The sequence below is a fragment of the Balaenoptera ricei genome, chromosome 6, assembly GCF_028023285.1.
Source record: "Balaenoptera ricei isolate mBalRic1 chromosome 6, mBalRic1.hap2, whole genome shotgun sequence".
NCBI lineage: Eukaryota > Metazoa > Chordata > Mammalia > Artiodactyla > Balaenopteridae > Balaenoptera > Balaenoptera ricei.
Genome location: NC_082644.1, coordinates 119,183,635 through 119,209,042, shown reverse-complemented (window position 1 = coordinate 119,209,042; position 25,408 = coordinate 119,183,635). Strand labels below are relative to the sequence as shown.

At 50.3% G+C, this 25,408-nt stretch overlaps 1 protein-coding gene across 3 annotated transcripts in view; it reads left to right on the top strand.

Moving 5' to 3' along the window:
- Positions 1 to 21,464, top strand: part of AK8 (adenylate kinase 8) — a 132,556-nt gene extending 111,092 nt beyond the window's left edge. For all 3 annotated transcript variants that reach the window (XM_059925912.1, XM_059925914.1, XM_059925913.1), the window contains 2 exons: positions 19,867 to 19,947; positions 21,128 to 21,464. In XM_059925912.1, coding sequence (XP_059781895.1) covers positions 19,867 to 19,947; positions 21,128 to 21,365 — 319 coding nt within the window. In that variant the 3' untranslated portion in view covers positions 21,366 to 21,464. The remainder of the gene's footprint in view (positions 1 to 19,866; positions 19,948 to 21,127) is intronic.
- Positions 21,465 to 25,408: the final 3,944 nt, after the last annotated feature.

The following is a 25,408-nucleotide window of genomic DNA, read 5'->3' as shown; positions in this document are numbered from 1 at the left end:
GAAAATGCTCTGGAGGGTGATGCAGTGTGTTTCCTCACCTGTGAAATGGGGAGGTGGTGTCCGCACATCCTCAGCGTGACGCCAGGCACGGGGCATCTGAGGAGCCAGAGCTGTCTATGAGGTGCTCTGCACAAGAGCATCCAGAGGGGCACTGTGGCCCAATGGTTACAGCTCAGCCTGGGGTGTCCAACTAACCTGAACTCAAAAAGTTTGCTGTTGGGACTTCCCTGGTGGCGCAGTGGTTAAGAATCCGCCTGCCATTGCAGGGGACACGGGTTCGAGCCCTGGTCCGGGAAGATCCCACATGCCGTGGAGCAGCTAAGCCCGTGCGCCACAACTACTGAGCCTGCTCTCTAGAGCCCGCGAGCCACAACTACTGAGCCCATGTGCCACAACTACTGAAGCCCCTGCACCTAGAGCCCATGCTCCGCAGCAAGAGAAGCCACTGCAGTGAGAAGCCCACACATGACAAGGAAGAGTAGCCCCTGCTCGCTGCAACTAGAGAAAGCCCACGCGCAGCAACGAAGACCCAATGCAGCCAAAAATAAATAAATAAAATAAATAAATTTATTAAAAAAAAAAAGTCTGCTGTTACTGAGGATGTGACCTTGGGAGTTTCACTCACTGCTTGGAGCCCCAGTTCCCACACCCATCAAATGGGGCATAATAGTCGTACCTCCCTGGTACAGGGAGAGATTCCATGACATAACATTATACAGTAAGTCCCCTACATACGAACCTTCAAGTTGCGAACTTTCAAAGATGCGAACATCAGACGTGAGTGAAATTGCAGCTTGCCCTCTGCCTCCTATTGCTGACGATCGTTCAGCTCTACGGTCTCCCACCTCCTCTCCCTCCTCCGGTCAGTAACTCTCTTTGCCTGTTCACTCGATGCCACCCCGGTATCCCAGCTGTTGTACTGTACTACTGTACTTTTCAAGGTACTGTACTGTAAGATTAAAAATGTCTTATTTTTTGTGTTTGCTTTTTATGTATTATTTATGTGACAAGTATTATAAACCTATTACAGTACAGTACTATCTAGCCGATTGTGTTAGTTGGGTACCTAGGCTAACTTTGTTGGACTTACAAACAGATTGGACTTAACAAACGCGCTCTCGGAACGGAACTCGTTCATGTGTAGGGGCCTTGCTGTATCTGTAGCATGCTTAGCCCGTAACAAACACTGTCAATATTAGCTGATTAACAACAGCCATTCATTGGAAAATTATTCACTTAAGACATTAGGGTGTGCTTCACCCGCCTTGCCTGAACCATATTTGCCAAATACCTTGTGCATCTCATCTCTCTGTTGGTTGCCAACTGGTCTTTTCATACTACATATTTTAATCCTTTAATAGCAGGACCAAACCCAAGTGCCAGGAACAGGAAATCTTTGTTCGTATGTGTACGAGCACACCTTGGAAGCTTTGTGAGGACAGGACCGTGTCTGGCTCATTCACTGCTAGGTCCGTGGTACCTGGGACAGTGGGTGACTAGCACACAGGAGGGACTGGGTCAATATTTGTTTAATGAATGAACATAAGTTGATTCTCCTAAAGCAGAGGCATTGGTTTGCACTGAGCTATTTTCTCACCTGGCTCCTCTTACCCCTGGGCACGTGGGAGACTAGGTGAGCAGGGTGGTCTACACACAGATTCATCTCACTTTCTGTGGTTCTCGGTGGCCACCATCTGTGGTGTCCTGTCTCCGGTCTGCCCGCTCTCGTGAAATGAAGTGCTGACTCCATGATGATGTCAGGGTGTCAGGCTGGTGCCTGGACCCATTAAACTATAACTCTGTGCATTGTGTGCACAAGAAAACCTGGTCCACTCATGTGCGTTCGCACCATCATGCTAGTCCTTAGCTTAAAATCGATAATTTCCCTTTTTTAAAATTAGCTTTTTCTTGTTATTGTATAATTAGCGTTTTTCCTCATTGTAGAAATAATACATTCTCATTGTAAAAAAAAAAAAAAGCAGATATGTATAAAGTAAAAAGTCCCCTTTTTGCCCCACTCCCTCCCCCCAAAATAAACATTATGGCTAGCTTGGTGTACATCCTTCTAGATTTACTTCTCTTGTTAAACAGGCTCATATAATATATGTTATCATATAACTTTTTGTTTTAAATTTAAGAGTGTGTCTAGGCCTCTTCACCAATGTCAACACAAGTATTTGCTTGGAAGAAATTCCTGAACCGAGATGGTTGGTTGCCCCGTGCCTCAGCTTCCCCGTTTGTGCACTGAGAATACTACTGTTTACCTCGCAAGATGATACGAGGTCATGTTTGTAAAATATGTAGGACAGTTGGTTGCCCATGGTAAGCACTTGATGAATGATACTTTGGTTTCCTTTTAAACCAGAATGCATTAAAACCACCTGGACTACCCATTGCTCTTTAAGTGTAGGTTGCAAGGAGGTAATTTAGGCCGAGTTAACTTACTTTCTGTTAGCCTGCCATTGGCCCTTCTTCCATCCTTGAAGTGGCAACCGTTTGGGTGCTCTTCTTACCCGTGGTCCCTCGGTTCCTGCAGCCTTGCCACCTGGATCTAGTCAAAGAGACACTCCGTGCTTGTAAGAGGAGGGTCTGCTGACTCCTTGGGCCTTCTGGTAGACCAGCAGTCACTTCATTGGACAGCAGAGCATTCATGTGCAACTGGGGGGTGGAGGCCAACCCTGACCATGATGTGCATTGTGGAGGAGAGAAGTGGTGAGATTGGCCTCCCTACTTGCATAAGTTAGAATCTCTAATATCACACGATAATAATATTGGCTGAAATAACGTGGGCTGTTATGACTTGCCGGACCCAACCCTAAGCATGTGGCTGAGTCTCTTCATCCCCATCCCCATCCGCATCCCCATCCCCATCCCCATCCCCATCATGGAGCCAGAGAGACTGAGGCTTGCCCAGGATCACAAAGCTCTTGAGTGTGGATGTGGAGAAAGCGTGTGAGCATTGATCTGAGAGTGCAGCTTCTGGCCGCTGGCCAGTCCCTCCTCCCAGCTCTGGGTGCCAAAAGTGGAAGCCAAAGAAGTTCTTTCTCAGACATCCACCGGGGGATTGAAGCTATGAACCCCAGGGTTTTTAAATCATTTATTTTAGGGGTGTGTGTGTCATGTGCGCACGTGTGTTTAGCTCCCATGAAATCCAGACTTAGAAGCCAGGGGAGAGAGCAGAGCCATTTCAGAGGCCGGCCAGTTGGCCAGGCTACTGAGAGCAGCAGACCGTTGAGGCAGGGCCCTGATGGTCTGGGATGCACTGGGGGACGCTCGCCCAGACCTCGAAGAGTGAGCTGGGATGGTTGGCAGGAAGGTGGCGTCTCTCGGAACCAGGCACCCCGCTGGGCCGCGTTTCCCCCTGCCCTTCAGGCCCGGAACCGTGGACTCGAGTTCTCTCTTCCGGAGCATCGGGATAGTTTTGCTCTTCTCTGCGATTTCCTTCCAAGCACACGGCAGTGTGCTGATGGCAGAGCTTCACGATGGGTCCAAGTCTTCCCCTCACTGGGAATAATGAAACTCTGAGCAGCTACCTCGTGCCGACGGACAAAGTCGGGCCTGGAGGAAACCCTTAGCTCAGGATGCGTCCCTGGTGAACCGCCCTGGGGGACACTGAGCCCTCTGGGTGACCCGAGGGACCCCTGAACTCTAGACGTGGGCATGCTGGGAACAACACAGGCGCTGTGGACTTCCCCTCCCCCCTCCCCCACAGAAAAGGGGGTCAGGGCCCTGGTGTGGCCACTGTCCTGAAGCCAGCATCGGAATCGTCAGTAAAACAAAAGGCGATCCTACGCTGAGCCCTTTTAATCACCTAATGGCGGGAGACACCCGATGCCCCGGCTCGGGTTTCCGGCCTCGGCCGCACCCGGCCACTGTAACTACAGCCAAGTTTGGCCCGGCTTCTCCACATTACAGCCGCGACACGGACGCACACAATTGAAGTATTTGAGAACAATGAAATATGCATGCCTATCAGTGACAGCCCCATAAAGTGCGGCAATTAGCCGCGTAATCCGAGAGAGGGAGCCGGCCCTCGCAGCCCGTGGCTCCCCATTAGTTAAATGCATTTTGTACGTCCTCATCCCATCAAATCAACTAACACTTCCTTTAATTGGTTCATGAATTATACAGCCGCCCCGCATTATAATTTAATCGCCTGTAAACATTCCTAGGGCCCCACTGTAAAGCGGGTCGCGCTCATTAATTCGTTAATTTCAGCAGATGGAAGGGGAGCTCGGATGCGTGGTGGCAGAACAGAGCGCCTTGGGCAATGGAAGAAGGAAAAAAAGGTGGGGGGCCGTTTAGGTTTTTTAAGGGCTGTCAGAAACTCAATCTGTGGAGCTGTCAGCAGCCCGGACCCATCCCCACCCCCTCCACTCCACCGGCTGCGGGAAGTGACTGGTGGATTCATCCGGAGGCTTGTCAACCGTCTTTAAACATCAAGCCAGCGGGTAAACCGAGCCCAATGTAAATTAATTCTTGTCTTACGGCCCCCCCCCCTTTCTCTGTCCCCATGAATATTTCATGGCGGGCAGCATAAATATTAATTCTAATAGCTCTGCACAGTGGTTATTATTTCTGTTTTATGACAAATATTCATAAAATATTCAGGACCCTTTTTTAGAACATTTACACACTTGATTGTGAATTTCCCCGGTTTCCTGGGGACACTGTAAACATATTGGGGTTCTCTTGATGGACTTTTCCGCCTTAATTAATACCACTGGTTATTAATATTTAATCAGATTTAGGTTTTTCGAGAAGTAAGACCTATTAGGTTGGAGGGCCGAAGGGCATTTTCCCCCTTCAGTCTGTGAAATGGGAGTCTGTTTCTCTTTGACACCTGGGTGACCTGACAAAGGATGACCTCCCTGCCTTTTTATCTTGAAAACAATATCTTTTCTGCATGTGTCTGTTCTCCTCTTACTTCTTAACCCAAGCTCTGGCAGCAGCCCAACTTGCTGTAATGAAATTCTGCGGAAGATGCCACTGCAATATTTATGCAAGGTTTTAACATAATTTTGGAGTAATTAAAGTGTGGGTTTAACAAACACAGTGGTGGAATCCTTAGGCAAGACAGCTGCGACTGGGGATGAAGGATCTTTTGGAATCCACATTATTTATCTTTAACCCCGAGAGGCAGCTGTGCACAGCGTCCCCAGGGAGACAAGCTGAGGAGGGAGTCCCAGCGGCTGGGGAGCCGTCCGCCAGGTGACGGAGGACACAGATGAGGTGGGGACTTTGGCCCGAAGGAGTCTGAGGTGGGGTTCAGTGAACTTTGAGGTTGGGGTGCATGGGCAGTGTGGACCTCACCCCACTCGCTCCCCTCCTAAATTGCTTCAGGGTCGGTCCCTTTCCCATTTTCTGATTCTCACCAGAGACTTCAGGGATGTTCTAACAGCTGCAGGGAACAAGTGGTGTTATTTTACACGTAGGAAGGTAGTGGAAGAGCGACCTAGAGTCAGCTGGACCTGGAGCCCAGCCTGGGGGCACCACTTAACCTCTTGGGAGCCTGAGTTTTTTCACCCTTGAGATGGGCAGGATCACAGGACCTTACTTGGATTAAATGGGACAACACACATGTGTAATATGCTTATCAGTGCAGGTGCCTGGCACGTAGTAAGTATAGAAAGGTTTGCAATGACGGTGATGATGGTGATGGTGGAGATTAATGAGCGGCAAAGCGTTAAAATTGAAGCCAAGAAGTAAAATGCCTTTCGCTAGAGAGATTCATGGAGGAAAACTCCAGCTGTGGAAAGGGTTAAAGCAAAAGCTTCTCTGCAGCACCTTATTAAAAAAATAGAGAGTGGAAAAGTCAAGAGTGGAGATTCTGATGGTGGCCAGGACATGCTTATGTAACTCTTCACCAGGGCAGGTCTTCGTGTGCCATTTGTCACTGAGGGAGACTGGCTCTGGGAAAGGAAACCTCGAAATTAATTCACCTCCCCCTCCCTCGGCTTCCCTTTTCCGGGGACCGGCAACAAGGTGAGTGCACTTGTTTCCCAGGCGGTCCAAGGGTCCAGATCTTGCTCACCCTGCTCTCTGGTCCTTGATGCAAATTCCTGCTCCTAGAGCAGTGCCTGGGACGTGCGCCCGGTAGCTGGGAGGCTGAGAGGAAGGCACATGGTGGAGGCCCCCTTGGCAGAGCATCTGCCCATCTCTTGCCCCACAGCCCTTCCAGCTGATCTGCTTAAAGTAGAGGAAGGTGGCTCTGACTCCAGCTGACTCTGCAGCTCAGCCCAGAGAGCTAAAACTGAGCCACACTTTTGGGATTTGAGGTTTGGGGTTTGCGCTGAGCAGTGGACGCCAAGACCTCCCTCCCTCTCCCCTTCCTTCCTCCCTCCCTCCTCCCCTCCCTCCTTCTTTCCTTCCTTCATCTTTCAGCAGATTCATGATGGTGTGCTGTGCTCAGCTGCACGGACACTGGAGCCGGCTGCCTGCGTTTGCATCCGGCTCCACCACTGTGTTAGGCGAAGTTCTCCAGAGAAATAGAACCAATGGATGTGTATTATATAGAGAGAGAAAGATTCGTAGTAGTAAGGAATTGGCTCATGTGATTATGGAGACTGACAAGCTGCAAGATCTGTGGGGTGAGTCCGAAAGCAGGAGCCTGAGGAAGAGCCAAAAGGCAGGAAGGCTGAAGTGGGGTCCAGTGAGCCTTGAGGATGGGGTACATGAGCTTGTCGGTCCCACCTCCACCCCACTAGATCTGAAGGTAGGAGAAAGCCAATGTCCCAATTCAAAAGCAAGCAGACAGGAGGAATTCTCTCTCACTCGGGAGAGGGTCAGCCTTTTTGTTCTATTTAGACCTTCAACTGATTGGATGAGGCCCACCCACATTAGGGAGGGCAATCTGCTTCATTCATTCCACTAATTAATTTTTTTAAATTTATTTTATTGAAGTATAGTAGTTGATTTACAATATTGTATTAATTTCTTCTGTATATTCCGCTAATTTAAATGTTAATCTCATCCAAAAACACTCTCACAGATATACCCAGAATAATATTTGTCCAAATATCTGGGTACCCTATGGCCCATTCAAGTTGACATACAAAATTAACCATCATGGCCACTTTCTAGCTGGGGCACTTTGGCAGGTTGAACCTCTCTGTCCCTCAGTTTTCTCACATGCTATAATGGACATAATAATAATCCCCTTGTAAGGTCACGATGAGGAGTTATGACCTAAGGTAAGTCAAGTCTTAGAAGACTGCCTGCCATGTAGGCCCCATAGATATTCTGTCTTATTATCACACACTAAGCAATTTGTATGGATTATCATATTTAATCCTTAAAATAACTTTGCAAGGTACTTTTTGTTTTTTTTAATCCTCGCATATGGAGACTTGGAGGGTAACATGGCTGGTCCCACAGTGGGCCGGAAGGTGGCGCTGGAATTTGAACCCAGGTCTTTCTGACCACAGAACCCATGTCCAAGCCAGTCCTCTCTTCTCCACTGCCACACGAATGCACTGGTCCCTGCCTCACAGATGATAGCCTGGTGGAGGATAGGCATGCAAACAGGAAGTTGTGTTCACATAAATGGGACCGAATGCTTTAAGGCTCCTGGTGCCTTTCAGGGCACATGTCACAGGTTGGGTTCTCCTGGAAGCAGAGGCTGAGACAGTCATGGGGTGGAAAAGGCTTCGTGAGCAGGTAAGAGCTGAGCCAGGAAAAGGGATGAAGCAGGATGGGGCAGGGGGAGCCGTGGGATCAGGGGGCAGGCTGACCCAGACTCCGCCAGCCCAGCGGGGACCTCCTGAGGGAGGGCTGTGAGGGGCAGAAGTGGCCAGGCCCTGGTACCCCTCTGTGCTCATTCACTGGCCAAGGGCCACCCCAGAAGAATGTGAGCTTGCTCAAAAGCTTGGGTTAAAAGGTCCACCAGTCGGTGAATGAATACACAAAATCTGGTCTAGCCATACCCTGGGACACCATTTGGCCATAAAAGGGAATGAAGTTCTGATACATGCTACAATGGGGATGAACCTTCAAAACATTAGGCTGAATGAAGGATGCCCGCCACGTAGGGCCACATGGATATTCTATGTCGTTATTACGCATTAAGCACTTTATATGCATTATTATGTTTAACTTTTAAAATGACCTTGTGAGGTCCTCTTTTTTTTTTTTTTATTTTCCTAAATGGAGACTTGGCGGGCCATGCATTGTATGATTCCATTTGTATGAAGTGTCCAGACGAGGCAAATCCACAGAGACAGAAAGCAGACTAGCAGTTGCCAGGGGCTGGGAGCTGGGGGGTGGGGAGAGCCTTCTCCTGGGAACAGAGTTTCCTTTGGGGGTGATGAGAATCTCCCAAACTTATATCGCGTTGACGGTTGCACAGGCTGTAAATACGCTAAAAACAATTGCATTGTATACTTTTAGGGAGGTGAATTATATCTCAGTAACTATGTTAAAAAAAAAAAAAAAAGAACATAGGGTTCAAGTCCCTGGAAGATAATTACAGCTGGAGGCTGTCAGCTGACCCTGCCCCTTACAGCTGAGACACAAATTCTTTCTTGAAGGGGGGGATCCGATGGAGCATCCATCGGATGTTGGCCAGACCACGGGGCACTGACAAAATGTTCACCAGCCCAGTCGTCCTTTTGGGACTGAACTGGTGTCCACACCAGCATGCTTCCCGGTTGACCAGCGTTGATCAGTGTTCCCACTGTCGGGGGGACCCCAAGGCAGCCAGGTGCTGGTGGCTGCAGGTGCTCTGAGCGCAAGACAGAAGGCGCGGTGTGGCTTCTGGCCAGCGCACAGGGAAGACACGTTTCCACGAACACACAGGAACTTCTCACACAGAAGAAGACCAGCTGGGTGGTGAGCCAGGCCCCCTCAAACACAGACACGGAGCTGAAGGACGACCAAGGGAAAGGCAGTGATGAGTGTAGGTGCCCAGTGGCCCCTGAGAGCCATTTTGGCCCCGCCCGGGTGATTGCCCTGCACTGATGGCTGACTTGCTGATCTTGTGTGGGCACGAGAGATGCGGGGAGAGGGCGGTGTTGCGAGAGTTTGGACACCGGGCCTGCCCGGACCCGAGGAAAGCCAGAATTTTTAGAGTCCTCCTGTGTCCACACACGTCCAGTCTGAGAGCCACTGGTATAGCTGGCGCCCCGAGTTGGCAGAGACTGGCTAGTCCTGGAGTGTAGGTCTGGCTTGCTTTCCACTTGTCCACTGTCATTTTTTTGCCTTAAACTCATCTGCCTTTCTCTTCGGGAAAAGTTTGCAGAACTTTCTGACTTCCAATGATGTGCATTTCATGATCGTGTAGGAAGTGTCTGGGTGGCCCGTGTGCAGAGGAATTTCTCTCTTTCTTCCCAGTGGTGATGGAGGCAGAAATTTTTCGAGGACTCTCAGATGGAGACCGATTATGCAGGAATTTGAACCTGGGGTCATTCTCCTTACACCGGACTGCTGCACTTTGCACAGCGTGTGCTGAACCGCCAGGCGTGCTCGTTAATTTCCCAGTTAATGACAGTCGTGGAGACTGTCCTTCCTGCCCCTGGAGAGATTTTAGACGTGGGCAGTGTAGATTTGCCACTATCAATTATGCACAGTTTTAAACAAGAAATGGCCAGCGGGAGCCTTGTTTTCTTAAGGAGTGGGGAGCGGGCGGGGAGGGGACCCTGCAGCGGCTACCCGAGGGCAGGAGGCATGCTGCGCGCAGGGGTTTTAAAATGAGGTTGAGACGTTTGGCCTTTTGTTTTCAAATTGTACTCTTGTCAGACTAAAAAAGATACATAGTAAAAAATTTAAAACTCTGGCCAGGGCCTTTTCCGGTCTCCAGGGGGGACTTGCATCCAAACTCTGTCCAGCATGGCATTCTGTGATGGGAATCAGCCTGCACCTGTGACTGGGTGGACCCGGGGGCCGATCCCAGAGAGCTGACGGGGCCCGTCCCTGTGAGATGGAATAGGGCCTTCCGCGGCATCACAGCTGGTTCCCTCACGTGCTAACCCACTCATTCGCTGCACGTTTATTCAGCCCTCACCACATCCCCGCACAAAGGTCGCAGCACAGACAAGGTAGCCCAGCGCTTGTCCTCAGACAGCTCCTCCCGCAGTGTCCCCAGAGGTGTGGATTCTTCTGCAGCTGGCCCAGTTCTTATTTTTTGTTTTTTGTGATAGTCTGTGCATAATTCACTTGTTCCCTCTAACCACTCTCTCCCAAGTCCTGCCATGCTCAGCTCCGTTCATCTTTCATTCCCATTAGAGTCCTCTAACAGCTTGCCCATCCCTCACTGCCGTCCCCAAATGCAGTCACCTCTAGACACGATGCGGCCTCTCCCTGCCCTTGGACTAGGCGGAGGCCTCGTCCTGACGCGTCAATGGTTACTCCCGCTTTGTGCTATCCAATGGCCCCACTTGTTGTAGTCATATGAGGACTATTTTGCAATAGCTTTGATGTTGCCTCACCTCTCTGATGTGTCAGGGGCACACATTTTAAAGGTGAGCAGACCATTCTACTGTATAGTGTCACTTTGCCTTTTTTCTTGGTGGCTCTCCTTTCTCTCTGATTCCCTGCTTCAGTGGCGGTCATTGCAAAGTTCCCCTTGAGAGAAAACCCCTTGATTATATCAAAGCTTGAGAGCCACTGCTGCCTACGCTCTAGCCCCGAAAAAGGGCTGCACATGGCAGAGGCTGAGTCTTGGTTTAAAGTGTGGATAGTGCCACTGCCTTCCTTCCGGGCTTTGAAGGAACTGGGGAAGGAGGAGTCGTTTGAGCCTTTTTCAGGAAACTGTTTTCCTGGACCAGACTTTCCCAATTTGAATATCAAATTTGGAAACACAAGGTACTAAGGGATCTATTTGTGCGTCCTCCTTTATGTCATTAGTTGTGCGTGTAATTCACATTTGTACGTAGTCTGGATGCAAATCCTTTATCAGATATAGATTTCATAGATATTTTCTCCCAGCCTATGGCATCTCTTTCATTTTCTTAAGGTCTTCTGAAGAGCAGAAGTTTTTAATTATTAGATTTCTAATGAAATCTAATTTATCAATTTAAAAATCTATGTGTCATGATTTTGGTGTCATATGTAGGAACTCTTTAACCCAAAGTCACAGAGATTTTCTTCCAGAAGTTTAATTGTTTCAGGTTTATATTTAGGTCCATGATCCATTTTGATTTAAATTTTGTGTATGGTGTGAGGTATGGGTCAAGATTATTATTATTATTATTATTGATTATTATTATCATTATTAGACATATGGATGTCTAATTATTCCAGCCCCGTGGGTGAAAAAACCATCTTTCTCCATTGAATTGTGTTGGTACCTTTGTTGAAAAGTAACTGGTCATATTTGTATGAGTCAATTTCCAGACTCTTTAATCCATTGTGTTTAGCCTTTCACTAACACTCATACTGTCTTGACTACTGTGGCTTTGTAGTAAGCCTCAAAATCAATTTGTTCTGCTTTTTCAACGTGTTTTAGTGATTCTAATTCTTTTCCAGAAAAACGCTCCATATAAATTTGAGAATTAACTTGTGTGGAATCTTCAAAACACCTTCTTGTAATTTTGGTTAGAATTGCATTGAATCTGCAGATCTAGTAGGATTGACATTTTAACACTATTGAGTCTCTGAGTCCATGAACACGGTATAGCTCCCCATATGTATTTAAGTCTTTGATTTCTTTCACCAGTGTTTTGTAATTTTCATCAGACAGATCTTATACATATTTTGCTAGCTTTAAACCTAAGTATTTCATTTTTACATTATAGTGAATGGTACTTTAAAATTTCCATTTCCAGTTGTTTTTTGCTAGTGTCTTGAAAAGTTGGTTTATATTTTGTTTATTGATTTTGTAGTCTGTGAATTCACTAAACCTACTTATTAGTTATAGTGGCTTTTTTGATGATTCTTTGGGGCTTTGAATTAGATGATCATGTCATCTGCAAATAACACAATTTTATTTCTTCCCTTTCCATTTGTATGCTTGCTATTTCCTTTTCTTGATATATTGCACTATCCAGGACTTCCAGTAAGATGTTGAATAGGAGTTGTGAAAATGGACGTCCTTGCTGTATTCCCAATCTTAAGGGGGAAGCATTCAGTCTTGATGTTAGCTGTAATTTTTTGGTAAATACCTTTTATTAGACTGAGGGGGAAGTTACCTTCTATTTCTAGTTTGCTTGGAGTATTTATCAGGAATTGATATAAAATTATGTTAAATGCTTTCCTACATCTATTGAGATGATTATATAGTTTTCTTCTTTAGTCTAATAATATGGTTATATTGATTGATTTTCAAATATCGAACCAGATTTTCATTACTAGGCTAAACCCCATTTATTGTAATGTATTATTCTTTTTATGTGTTGCTGGGTTCAATTTGCTAATATTTTATTGAGTATTTTTGCATCTGTATTCATGAGGAATATTGGTCTATAGTTTTCTTGTAGTGTCTTTGTCTGGTTTTTGGTATCAGGAAAAGGCAACCTAATAAATTAAGTTCTATTCTTTCCTTTTCTATTTTCTGAGTATGTATAGCATTGGCCTTATAATTAGTAGAGAATTAGTACTATTATATGGTTCATATTTTTTGGTCCATCCATTTATTTGTATACATATGTATATTAAGAACCTAATTAAATTGTAAATTTATTCAAGGCTAGAAATCCACCCCTCCTCCTACCTTCATCATAATGTCTATTAACCACACCGTTGTGCTTATTTTTTATTGTGGTAAAATATGCATAACATAAAATTTACTATTTTAACCTTTTTTTTTTTTTATTTTGGCCATGCCACACGGCATGTGAACTCTTAGCTCCCCCACCAGGGATCGAACCCATGCCTCCCTGCAGTGGAAACCTGGAGTCTTAACCACTGAACCATCAGGGAAGTCCCCTATTTTAACTATCTTTAAGTGTACAGTTCAGTGGTACTAAGTACATTCTCCTTGTGCAACCATCACCACCATCCATCCCCAGCACTTTTCCATCTTCCCAAACTGAAACTCCATCTCCACTAAACAACAACTCCAAATTTCCCCTTCACCCCAGCCCCTGGCTCCCACCATTCTTTTTTTTTTTTTTTTGACCGAGCTGCTTGGCTTTGCGGGATCTTAGTTTCCTCACCAGGGATCGTACCCGGGTCCCCTGCAGTGAAAGCGCTGAGTCCTAACCACTGGACCACCAGGAAATTCCCCCACTATTCTACTTTCTGTCTTTATGAATTTGACTAATCTAGGTACCTCATATAAGTGCCATCATACAATATTTGTCCTTCTGTGTCTGATTATTTCACTTAGTGTAATGTCTTCAGGGTTCATCCATGTTGTAGCAGGTGTCAGGATTTCATTCCTTTTTAAGGCTGGAAGATATTCCATTGTGAGTATATGTCACGTTTTGTTTATCCAGTCATCCACTGATGGACATTTGGGTTATTTCTGCCTTTTGGCTGTTGTGAGTAATGCTGCCGTGAACTTGGGTGTGCACATATCTGTTCCAATCTCCGCTTTCCCTTATTTGCGTGTGTGTCAGAGGTGAAACAGCTGGATCGCTTGTTGCACCATTTGACATTCCCACCAGCAGTGCACGAGTGTTCCACTTTCTCCACATCCTCACCAGCCAACACTTGTTATTTGCTGTTTCTTAAAATATTTATTTATTTATTTGGCTGCGCCGGGTCTTAGTTTGCAGCACGCGGGATCCTTCGTTGCCGCGTGTGGGATCTAGTTCCCTGACCAGGGATGGAACCCAGGCCCCCTGCCTCGGGAGCACGGAGTCTTAACCACTGGACCACCTGGGAAGTCCCTTTGCTGTTCTTTTGATAATAACCATCCTGATGTGTGTGAAGTGGTATCTCACTGTACTTACATCATGGTGCTTTGTATGGAGTTTTGCACAGAGTAGAGACTTATTGGTTGAGATCAAGAGGCTAATAAGGGCAGACCCCTGCCTCTGGGCAAAACTGGACATGATATTTACTTAAAGCCAGTTATTGTATGTCATATCTCTCAATTTATCAAATCTATCCATGGGTCCAGAGAAAATTCTATCCCTCTGTCCCCAGTGAGTTTAGCTCTGGAGCAGGGGGTGAGCTTCAAGGCCTTTGAGGAGGAAGGCTTCCTTGGCTCCCCAGACAGAGCCCCAGGCAGTATGATCAGAGGGGTCATAACGGGGGTGGGTCAGGAGATCCCAGCTGTCATTCACTGTCTGTCATTAGTGCCCTGGGTGACAGAGTGTGAGCGCTCTCCTCTCTGGGACTCAGTTTCCCCGTCTTGTACACTGAGCGATTCAATCAGAGCAGTGGTTCTCAAAGTTGGCTGCATACAACAATCACTTGGGGAGCTTTTAAAAATCTCCACTCCGGGGCTTCCCTGGTGGCGCAGTGGTTGAGGGTCTGCCTGCTAGTGCAGGAGACACGGGTTCGAGCCCTGGTCTGGGAGGATCCCACATGCCGCGGAGCAACTGGGCCCGTGAGCCACAACTACTGAGCCTGCGCGTCTGGAGCCTGTTCTCCGCAACAAGAGAGGCCGCGGTAGTGAGGGGCCCGCGCATCGCGATGAAGAGTGGCCTCTGCTTGCCGCAACTGGGGAAGGCCCTCGTGCAGAAACGAAGACCCAACACAGCCAAAAATAAATAAATAAATAAATAAAAGTTAGCTTAAACTTAAAAAAAAAAAAAAAAAACCTCCACTCCCTGGCCTCACCTTGAGCCAATTATAGCAGAATCTGTAGGGGTGGGGCCCAGGCCTCAGTATTCTCAAAGCTCCCCTTCTGGTTCCAAGGTTTGGCCAAGGTGAGACCTGGGATTACAGCCATGCTTCCCATACCTGCCCGAGCATGAGACTCACCTGAGCTGCTGACTTACAAACACAGGTCTCCCAGCCCCACCCCTGGAGGTTTTGGCTTGGTAGCTCTGGGAGGGGTGCCTGGAATGTTTTGTTTTGTTCTGTTTTTTAATAATTATTTTTTGAAGAATAGATGATTTACAATACTGTGTTAGTTTCAGGTCGGAATCTGTATTTTAGACAAGCCCTCCAGATGATCCTCAACGTCAGACAAATCTGGGAAACACAGGATCAGAGTGGCACTTCTCCAACCTCGATGTGCATACAAATCACTCTAGGTCTTGTTAAAACGCAGACTCTGATTCGGTGGGTGGGAGGTGGGGCTTAAGTCCCTAGCTGGCGCTGGCGAGGCTGGTCCAGGGACCCCACTTTGAGTAGAGAGGGATCAGAGGTACCTTCCAGCTCCCTCCTGAGGCAGCCACCAGCCTGAAATTCTGCGAACCCCAAGGCAGGTGTAGCTCCCTCCCCTGGTGAACCCAAGCACTATACCAGGGGTGTATCTCTGCCCAGTGCGCCCTGCTTTGAGTATTCTCTGCTTTCACGTTCTGTCTTTCCTGGCTGCTACTGTAAATGAGTAGCATAGTACCCCAAACCGGCAGGTGGGGCACGCACAGGGCAGCAGAGCTGAGTGGGCTCCCCACTCTCCCCGCTACCTGGCTGTGGCACCAGGTCGCCTTGAGCCTGGCTAATCAGAAGCTTCCAGCATGGAAGCACACAGCTCCTCCCCAGCGAGGCTTTTCCCAGCGACGTGTTTCAAGTACCAATTTGGTGTCCTTGGGCTTCTGATCTCGCCAGCCTTTCACAAGCCATTCCCTTGAATGACGACAAGCGATCTTGATATGCTGGGTTAAAAATCTTTCAATTGGGGCTCCTTTGTTTATGAAGCAGCATCCATTATCACGGATTTCCAAACTGGCTCCCTTTCTACCGGCGTCGGCATCCATCCGGAGCGGCACCGTCAGCCGCCAGCTGCGGTGACAGCCACGTTTTGGTGTTGCTGTTGGGCCTCTCAAGTTCTGGGGGTGCGAGGCGGGGCAGGCATGTTTGGAGTGTAAGAGATGAAAGCACATTGAAACATCTGTGCTCCCCGTGTTCAGACGCTCCTGATCTCGCATGTTTTATTTGGTGGCTGTTATTTTGAGGCACGTGGGGAATGGAGATCATTGTCGAGAATGTGTGCGGGGGAAGAGGTGGATTTTCATGGCTCCCGCCCACACCCCAGGCTGTGCTCACTTCGTGGAGGGGAGGCTGCAGCTTTCATCAGCTACCAGCAAAGGGTTTCTTGGCAAGTGGGCAGAAGTGAACCTCAGCAAACAGTGTGGGCAAAAAGAGAGAACGAGAAGAAAGTCAGTGGGAGACGCTGGTCTTTTTTTAAATTTTTGGCTGCGTTGGGTCTTCGTTGCTGCATGCAGGCTTTCTCTAGTTGCGATGCGTGGGGGCTACTCTTCGCTGTGGTGCGTGGGCTTCTCATTGCGGTGGCCTCTCTTGTTGCGGAGCACGGGCTCTAGGCACGCGGGCTTCAGTAGTTGTGGCACGTGGGCTCAGTAGTTGTGGCTCACGGGCTCTAGAGCGCAGGCTCAGTAGTTGTGGCACATGGGCTTAGTTGCTCCACGGCATGTGGGATCTTCCCGGCCCAGGGCTTGAACCCATGTCCCCTGCATTGGCAGGTGGATTCTTAACCACTGTGCCACCAGGGAAGCCCGGAAGATGCTGGTCTTGAAGAAGAGCATTTGGCTCACATTTGACTCTTTTTTTTTTTTTTTTTTTAATTTACACGTTTTCCAGAAGCAAGTGGCATTGGAGAGACTAGATGTAGTAGATGGCCTTTGGATAACAATTGCAGGAAACCCAGCTCAAACTGGTTTATGCAAAAGAGATTTATGTATTCATGTCGGGGAAACATTGAGGGGCGTTTGGCTTCAGGTACAGCTTGATCCAGGGCCCCAAACAGTGTCTCTCACCATCTCTCTGCTCTCTCGGGGTGGGCTTTATTCTCAGGTAGGCTGTCTCTGGGTGCAGGCCCCAGGCAACCCCAGGCTCCCGTGCCAACAGCTTAGCAGCCCCAGAAAAAGTGAAGCTCCTTTCTCTCTGACAAGCCTTGGGGCAGCCTCTCACTGGCCTGGCTTGGATCAGTCTGCACCCTGACCCAACTCCTGTGGCCAGGAGGAGCTGGCACTCAAATTGGCCACACCTGGGCCTCCCTCACGCCCAGCCCCACAGCCCGGGGATGAGATAACTCCAAACAAGTCACAGGGATAAGTGGGCATTGGGGTGACTCCCCAGAGGGGCTCAGGAAAATCGCCGGGAAGCAGTGAGTGTAAGGACAGAGTGCGGCATCTGGGGCGGCCCAGCTCTGCCACCTCCTCACAGTCGGCTGTGGCCGCATCCTTCATTGCCCTGTGAAACTCAGACCAGTGACTCCTAACCCTTTTTAAGAACCAGGACCCTTTTGAGAATCTGTTGTGAAACATGGATCTATCCCCTCCCCAAAATCGCACGTACTCCATAGTTTGTGTCTAATTTCCAGGAGTCACAGGACCTTCAAGAGTGCCTGGCCCAGGTGTTCTCCAAGGCAGCGGATTCCAGGCACTGGGTGGTGGGGAGGGGGGAATACTGGGCGCCCTCCAATGTCTGCTGAATCAGCATTTCTGGGCCAAGGTGTTGGCACCCAGCAGGGTCACAGTCTCCCAAGGGGATTCTGATGCACCTGGTCCCTGGGAATTAGGGAAACGTTGATCCCTTCCAACCCTGGAATTTAGCATCATTCTCAGCTCCACCAGTTGGTTGAGTTTTTTGGCTGGGATGGAGGAAAGTCAGGCAGGAGGCAGAAAGACTATATAAATAGAGCACTAGAATGGTGTACCACTTATTCATTTATTCCTTCCTTTCCTGAGTGCTTTCCGGGTGTCAGGACACTGGCTGGGAGCTGGTCATTGCTCTGGCCCTAGGGGTGGCACCTGAGCCCAAGAGGCTGGTCCAGGGCCCATGGGGACCAATGTGCCACTGGACCCACTAAAACTTGGCCTCTTGGCGGCCTGATCAACACATCTGGTGAATTCCTGGGATGCCGGTGAAGGCTTCTTGTTCACTAACTTAGGAGGAGACAGAGGATCCATCCTAAAAAGACTCCCAAGGCGGGAAATCGCTGAGTACGTTTTTCTTACACTTAGAGGTGCTTTTCGCCTGAATTTCTTACTCGGAAGTAACATGAACAAGGTGTTGGGTGCAGTGAGGCTGTCACCGCTACTGCTGTCCCGGATGTTGTCCCCACTGGAAGTTGCATCAGTCACGGGACGCTGACGTCCGAGATGACGATTCTGTTAAATGTCCTGTCTCAGTCCCATACGATGGGTTGGTAAACACAGGGCCTCACTGCAGAGCCTGGCACACAGCAGGCACTCAGTAAACACAGGCATGAATTAATTAAAGTAATGAATAAACAGTAAGTGAGCCATAGAATATTCCAGAACTTATTTTTTTAAAAAACAAACTGAGATGGTTTGACGCCAGAAGACAGACCCTGGATTAGATCTGTGGGGAAGAGCCAGAACACTTGGTCCTTCACCCCGACCTGCTTCCCCCAGCTGGACCCCAGCCAGAGCGGTGGCACCTCCCACCAGTTCCATTTGCCTCCCGACTGACACGGGGCGGTAACGCTTTGTGGGAGGGCCTGTCCTACACAGAGTGAGGTGCTGAGCAGTACCCCTGGTCTCCACGCACTAGAGGCCAGTAGCACTCCCCCCGCCCCCCGTTGTGACAGCCACAAACATGTTGCCAAATAGCTCTCAGGGCAAAATCAGCCCTGATTGGGAACCTCTCTCCTCAGGTTTTATATAAAGAAAGGCTTCCCAAGGACAGATATCGTATTGTATCTCTTGTATGTGGAATCTAAAAAAAATGGTACAAATGAACTTATTTACAAAACAGAAATAGAGTTACAGATGTAGGAAACAAACTTATGGTTACCAGCAGGGAAAGGAGGGGAGGCACAAATTGGGAGTTTGGGATTGACATATACACACTACTCTATATAAAATAAATAACTAATAAGGACCTACTGTATAGCACAGAGAACTCTTCTCAATACTCTGTAATGACCTATATGGGAAAAGAATCTAAAAAAGAATAGATATATGTATAACTGATTCACTTTGCTGTACAGCAGAAAGTAACACAACACCGTAAATCAACTCTACTCCAATAAAAATTTAAAAAGGAAAAAGAAAGAAAGACTTCCACCGCCAAAGAGGGAGGGGATTAGACCATTTGAACTAGGGGTTCAGGAGATGGTTTCTCAGGCAGGCCCAGGCGGAGTCCTGAGTTATCAGAAGCGAGGGCTGTGTCTCTTCTGCTGGGACTATTGATTTCGAGGGTCCTGCTCCCTTGGGTCCAGGACTGCTCTGTGAAAGAGAAAGTGAGGAAGCTGAGGCCAGCAGCCCTGCCTCTCTAAGGGGGACGCAGGCAGCCAGGGAGCCCGGACCCTCGGGAGGGGACTCCAGTAAGAAATGTGATTCCATCTCTACACTGGCTGCCGTGTCTGAGCGCCCAGGACGCGTAAGCCCTGCACTAAGCTTGTCACATGCTTCATTTCCTTACATCTTCAACACCAGCAACTATCACTGGACCCATTTTGCTGGTGAGGAAACTGAGTCTGAGAGAGGCTGTGTTAGTGGCCCAAGGTCACCCAGCAGGTCCATGGTGGAGGTGAGGTTCTAACCCAAGTCTGTGTGACTCCAGAGAACACGCTGTCCTGCCACCAGGATGGGGCGTCTGCTCCCCGAAGCTCACCTGAGTGATGCCCCCCCCAGAGAGTCCCCCCCACCCCCGGGAGTGATGGGCGCTGGGCGCCGTCCCTGAATCAGGGTGCGGAGAGCTTTCACGGCAGGGAGGCCCCGCCTGCATCTTTCCCTGGTGGCCGTCCAGAGCCTGATACCCCGAGCCCTGAGTGATGGCCACCGAGGCTCCACCCACTCTCGGGGGCTGATGCCCACCCTGGTCTCGGACGAGTCCAGCCTGCGGTTCCCTCCGGCTGACCGTGGTGCTTGTTCTTCCTCGTAGGGTGTTTTTCCTGAGTGTGCCATTCGATTCCATCATTGAGCGGCTGACCCTGAGAAGAACCGACCCTGTCACAGGAGAAAGGTTTGTGCCAGGCTCCCAGGGGGCAGCCCTCTGAGGGCTCCAGGGGCCACGCCCCACCAGGGACCCCCTCTCTCCATGTAGCTGACCGATGCCAGGGTGGGGCTGCTCCAGGGATGACGCCAGTGACGACTGACAGAAGACTCTAGAAGGGGGGTTCCCCCAGCTAGCTCCTCTGCGCTTTCTGTCGGCCCTCTTTTCCTGGAAGAGCAGCAAGAAAATTAATGTCCGGGGCTCTACAGCAGTTGTTGAAATGTTTGCCGGCTCTGTCCTGGGCTCGGCTCTGACCCCAGCGTGTGAACTGGCGCTCCAGGCCTCTGCTGTCACCACAGTACGTCCCAGAGGTGGTTGCTGTACAGACGCATCCCCTCGGGAACCAGTTCACCTCTGAGCCCTCCCACAGCTACGGGGGTAAATCCTGAGTTTTATTCTGCATCTGACCACGTACAATCACTGTGTTGGTGTTGAAGTACAATTTATAGTCTCTGCGATTGCAAAGAGGTAGAAGCTTCGATCTTCCTAATCAAGGCCCTGTTTCTTGGTCACCAGACCACGTTTCTCAGTAGGGAGTGAGGAGGGGCACGAAGGAAATACCAGGATTTTCCTAAACTATAGGTCTGATCTGTCGCCTTGCTGCTGGGGGACCTCTTTTCTCTGACCTGTGTCAAGTACAATGACCTTCACGCTGCCATGCCCCTGGGGTCTCTCCAGCAGTGACGGTGGCACTTCCTGTCATCTCTGCTCACACTTGGTGTTATAATGTCCCATCCCCCATCAGACTGTGAGCTCCATAAAGCCAGAGGCAACTGCCTTGCCTGCCACTGCGTCGTCAATAGCAAACGTGTGCCGGGCAGACATAATAGCCGATAAATATTGTTTGGAAGGAAGAAGAGAAGAAAGAAGAAAGGAAGGGCATGACAGAAAGAAAGGGATCTGGCCCTCGGTATATTACTATATTCCGTCCTATTACTGATCTGCATTCTTCTCTCCTGGGCAGGGCCTAGGCTTTGGGTCTCTCTGCGGCTCCCGGGCCCAGCTGAGGGTGTGCACACAGCTGGTGCAGAGTAAATGTTTGGTGGCGGTGCTGACGGTGACCGGCTTGCTTGGCAGTAGGACAGAGGGCCCCTCTCTCCCCTGTCCTCTGAGCTGGGCCAGGGGTCACATGCTTCCCCTCCTCTCGCAGGTACCACCTCATGTACAAGCCACCTCCGACCACGGAAATCCAGGCCCGTCTCCTGCAGAGCCCAAAGGATTCCGAAGAGCAGATCAAGCTCAGAACGGACCTGTTCTACAGGAATTCCGCTGAGCTGGAGGAGTTCTATGGGCGGGCCATCACCCTCAACGGGGACCAGGACCCATACACGGTCTTTGAATACATAGAGAGTGGGATCATTAATCCCCTGCCCAGGAAAGTTCCCTGATGGGTTAAGAGCAAGCAGCGTCCCCCAGGGAAACAAAGTTACTCCTTCTCCCCCGACCTTCTGGAAACTCAGCCAAGCCAATAAAGAGTGCTGAGTGCAGTCTCGTGTGTCCTGAAGGTGGGGTGGCAGGAAGGTTGCCTCGTTTGGGGGTCTGGGAGCACAGGACAGGCAAAGTCCAGGAAAGCAGTCAAGTAGAGCGCCGCGGACCAGGTCAGACCTGGGATGCGGTGTGGCTCCAGCATCAATGTGCTGTGCACCCTGGGATTGTCACCTGATCCTCGGAGCCCCTCGTTTCTCACAACTAAAATGGGGTAATGACAGTCCCTGCCTCACGGGGTTGCTTTGGGACTAAATGGGATGACGCTGGTAAAGCGCTCAGCACAGAGCCTGGCACAGGCTGTGCTCTCAGCAAATGTAGTTTTACCAAAGCCGCTGTCTCTAGAGCAGCCTGTCCGGTAGAACTCTCTGGAATGAGGGGCACGCTCTCTGACCGTCCAGCACGGCACGAGCTGCAGGTAGCTGCTGAGCATGGGGAACATGGCTACTGCGACTGAGAAGATGTTTTAAAAATTGTCACAAAAAAAATTGTCCTTAATTTTCACTAATTTAAATGTAAATGGGGACTTCCCTGGTGGTCCAATGGTTAAGACTCCACGCTTCCAGTGCAGGGGGCCTGGGTTCAATCCCTGCCTGGGGAACTAAGATCCCACATGCCAAGCGGTGTGGTCAAAAAAAAAAAAAATTCAATATTTCCTTGGTAATTGAAATTGATCTGTGGGAAAAATATATTTGCTTTAAAAAAAAAAAACGTAGGGACTTCCCTGGTGGCGCAGTGGTTAAGAATCCACCTGCCAATGCAGGGGACACGGGTTCGAGCCCTGGTCTGGGAAGATCCCACATGCCACAGAGCAACTAAGCCCATGAGCCACAACTACTGAGCCTGCGCTCTAGAGCCCGCAAGCCACAACTACTGAGCCCACGTGCCACAATTACTGAAGCCCGCGTGCCTAGAGCCCGTGCTCCGCAACAAGAGAAGCCACTGCAATGAGAAGCCCGCGCACTGCAACGAAGACCCAATGCAGCCAAAAATAAATAAATTAAATAAGTTTATATAAAAGAAAAAAATGTAAATGGCCACATGTGAGTGGTTGTCATGTCAGGGCAGCTCTAGACACACTTAGCTGTTTCTTGAGACTTGCTGGAGCCCCTCGGAAGGCCTGCCTTCACCTCCCACCGAAATAGCCCCTCTGGGTCCCCCAGAGCCCACAGAAGCAGGAGGAGATCCTGGAGGGACCGGACAGTGACATCTTAGGCTGACAGAGCTCTTGATCCTCTTTCATGAGCCCCCTCCCCCCACCCAGTTATTTTTTTACCTCATTAGAAAGATACTTGGGTGATTCCCTCCATCGACAGAAGAGAACACTAAAGCCACAGAGGGTAAGTGACTTGCCTAAGGTCACCCGGACCCATGGCACACCCGAACCCAGTGCTCTGGTGCTCTCTGCCTGCGGGCTTCAGCAGGCCAGGCCAGCCTGGGCCCAAGACTCCAGCCTCTGGGCTCTGGGCAGCTCGGGGACTCCAGGCCTAATGGCTAAAGCCCCTTCCAGCCTGGAGCAGCCCAGAGTCCCTCCAGCAAAGATCTGACCCTGGCGCTGGCCACAGTAGCCAGTGACGTGCCAGCTGGCAGCTGGGGTCCTTGGAGCCAGGCCTCCGGGCCTGCCCTCCTGCCTCTGCCCCGCCACCTCAGACTGAGCCCTGGCCCTGCCCTCCTGCCTCTGCCCCATCACCTCAGACTGAGCCCTGGGCCTGCCCTCCTGCCTCTGCCCCGCCACCTCAGACTGAGCCCTGGCCCTGCCCTCGCGCCTCCCGGGGCTGGGCCCTCTCTCCGGAGGCAGCGCCTCCCCCTGCCTCGTGGCTCAGCCCCCCGACTCTCTCTCTCCTCACCCTGCACAGGCACCGGGTGCCACCTCCTGAAACTCCATCAGGGCCTCCCCTGCCCAGGCCCCACTTCCCCTCAACCCCTACAGGGAAAACAGCAACTACCCTGAAAGTCCCCTGACAATGGGCTCCTGCCCATTAAGCCTCCTCAGGCCCTGGGAGGCCCCGGGAGAAGTCCCAGGTACAGACCACAGGGCCAGGTTGCTGTGATGAAACTCTGCCCACTTGTACCCGGCACCCCCTGATTGCAGGAGACAAAAGCGGGGAGGTGGCCAACACAGGCCTGCCTACCCCTCTGCGTGTCATTCCGGGTACCAGAGAATGTGGTTTCACTTTACTCAGTGAAATACCATTTGGATGTAGATCTTTAGCCAAGGACATCATCAAACACTCATTTACTTAGTTCACGTAGCAAGGCTTACTTTGTGGACGACCTCCTCTCTGGACTGCCCACACCTTTACCCCTCCTCTCCCTCCACCTGCCCCACCCCGTTAGAGCAGCTGTGCCAGCTCTGTGCCCCCTCTGTGAGGCAGGTGATGTCCCCGCCAAGAGTGTAGGTCCCCATGCTGCTGTGTGACCTTGGGCAAGTTGCTTCACCCCTCTGGAGCCTTGTAAAATGAGAACAAGTAGTCACTGCCTCCTAGGCAATACTAAGCTCATATTGTGGGATGAAGTGATGAATACATACACCAAGGCTGAAAATAGGGCACATAGTACATGCTCAATAAATGCAGCCCTTCTCACATTCTCACAGCTCCCTTTGAGGTCAGTGCTGTTTTTATCCCTAGATGAGGAAACTGGGGCTCAGAGGAGTCAAAATTTAACTTGTGAAAGGCTGTGCGTGGTAAGTGGCAACAGGGGTCGGGACCTGAGTCACTCGCTGGTCCCAGAAATCCACGTGATGACCGGCGCGGCACCTGCTTCTCCCTCCGTCGCCGTCGGGGTTGCCAAGGGCCCTGCCTTTACCCCGGAGGAGCTCGTCCCCGCCGCGTCCCGGCGTCCCGAAGCCCCTGGCATCCTGGATGCCCCGCGGCGGGGCCTTGGTTGGGCTCCGCGCCGCCCTGGACGCGGGGACCGCGCGGGCTTCACTGAGATGCGCTCCGGCGCGCGGTCCCGGGCGCGCCCCTCGGGAGTGCGGTGGCCCTGCCGCGCCGCCGGGTTGGCCCAACACGCTCCCGCTCGTGTAGACAGCTCCCCCGGAAACGACGAGCAAATGGTATTCATCTCACCCCCGCGACGCACAGCCCCTCCCGCTGCTTTGCATAGCAAAGCTTCCGCGCTCCGGGGTCGCAGGCTGCCGGGACAAATTAGGCTCTTCTAATTGGAGCCCTCAGCTCCAGGTCGCGGCCTAATTGGGAGGCCTGGTTGGAGTGTATTAGCATCCGGTTCCAGCCACAGTGATCCTGGCTGGGGGCTTCCTGGCCCAGGAGAGGCAAAGTCCGTGGCTGGAGGGCAAATGTGTTAATTTCCAGATCAGCCGCTGTGCTTGAAGTTAACCACTGAGGTCTGATTAAGGTAACTTGCAGGAGAACAATCGCTGATGCTGTCATCATTAAAGCAGCTCCCTCGTTCATTTCCAGCCTCTTTCATCATGTTGTCACCACAAACTCTTTTCCCACCCGACACCCTGGCTCACGTCTGTGTTTGTTCGGCCCCGTCCCTTCCCTACTCCCCACCAGTGGGAAATCCAGATGGTGCAGAGGCTCCTTTGGGGTGTCTGCCTGTCCCCACCCTGCAGCTTGCACAGGTGTTTCTCCTGTGGGACCTGCACCTGACTGCTGCTGCTGAGACCAGGGTTACACCTGTACTCTGAGCTGGCCAATCAGCTCCTCTCTCCCAGGAATTTGGAAAGAGAACTGAGGGCAGCTGGTCACTCTTGTTGCGGCTTGGAGGAAGGAGAGGATGTCGGGGTCTGTCTGGCCTGTGCGTAGGAGAGCAGTGCAAGTTTGTCTGGAGGAACCGAGAGAGAAGCAGACACGTGTCCGCCCCATTCATTCAACAGGTATTTACTGACAGCCTACTGTGCCGGGCACTGGGGATGTAACAGAGGAAAAAAAGGACAAAATCTCTGCCCTTATGAGGCTTACATTTTACAAAGAAGATG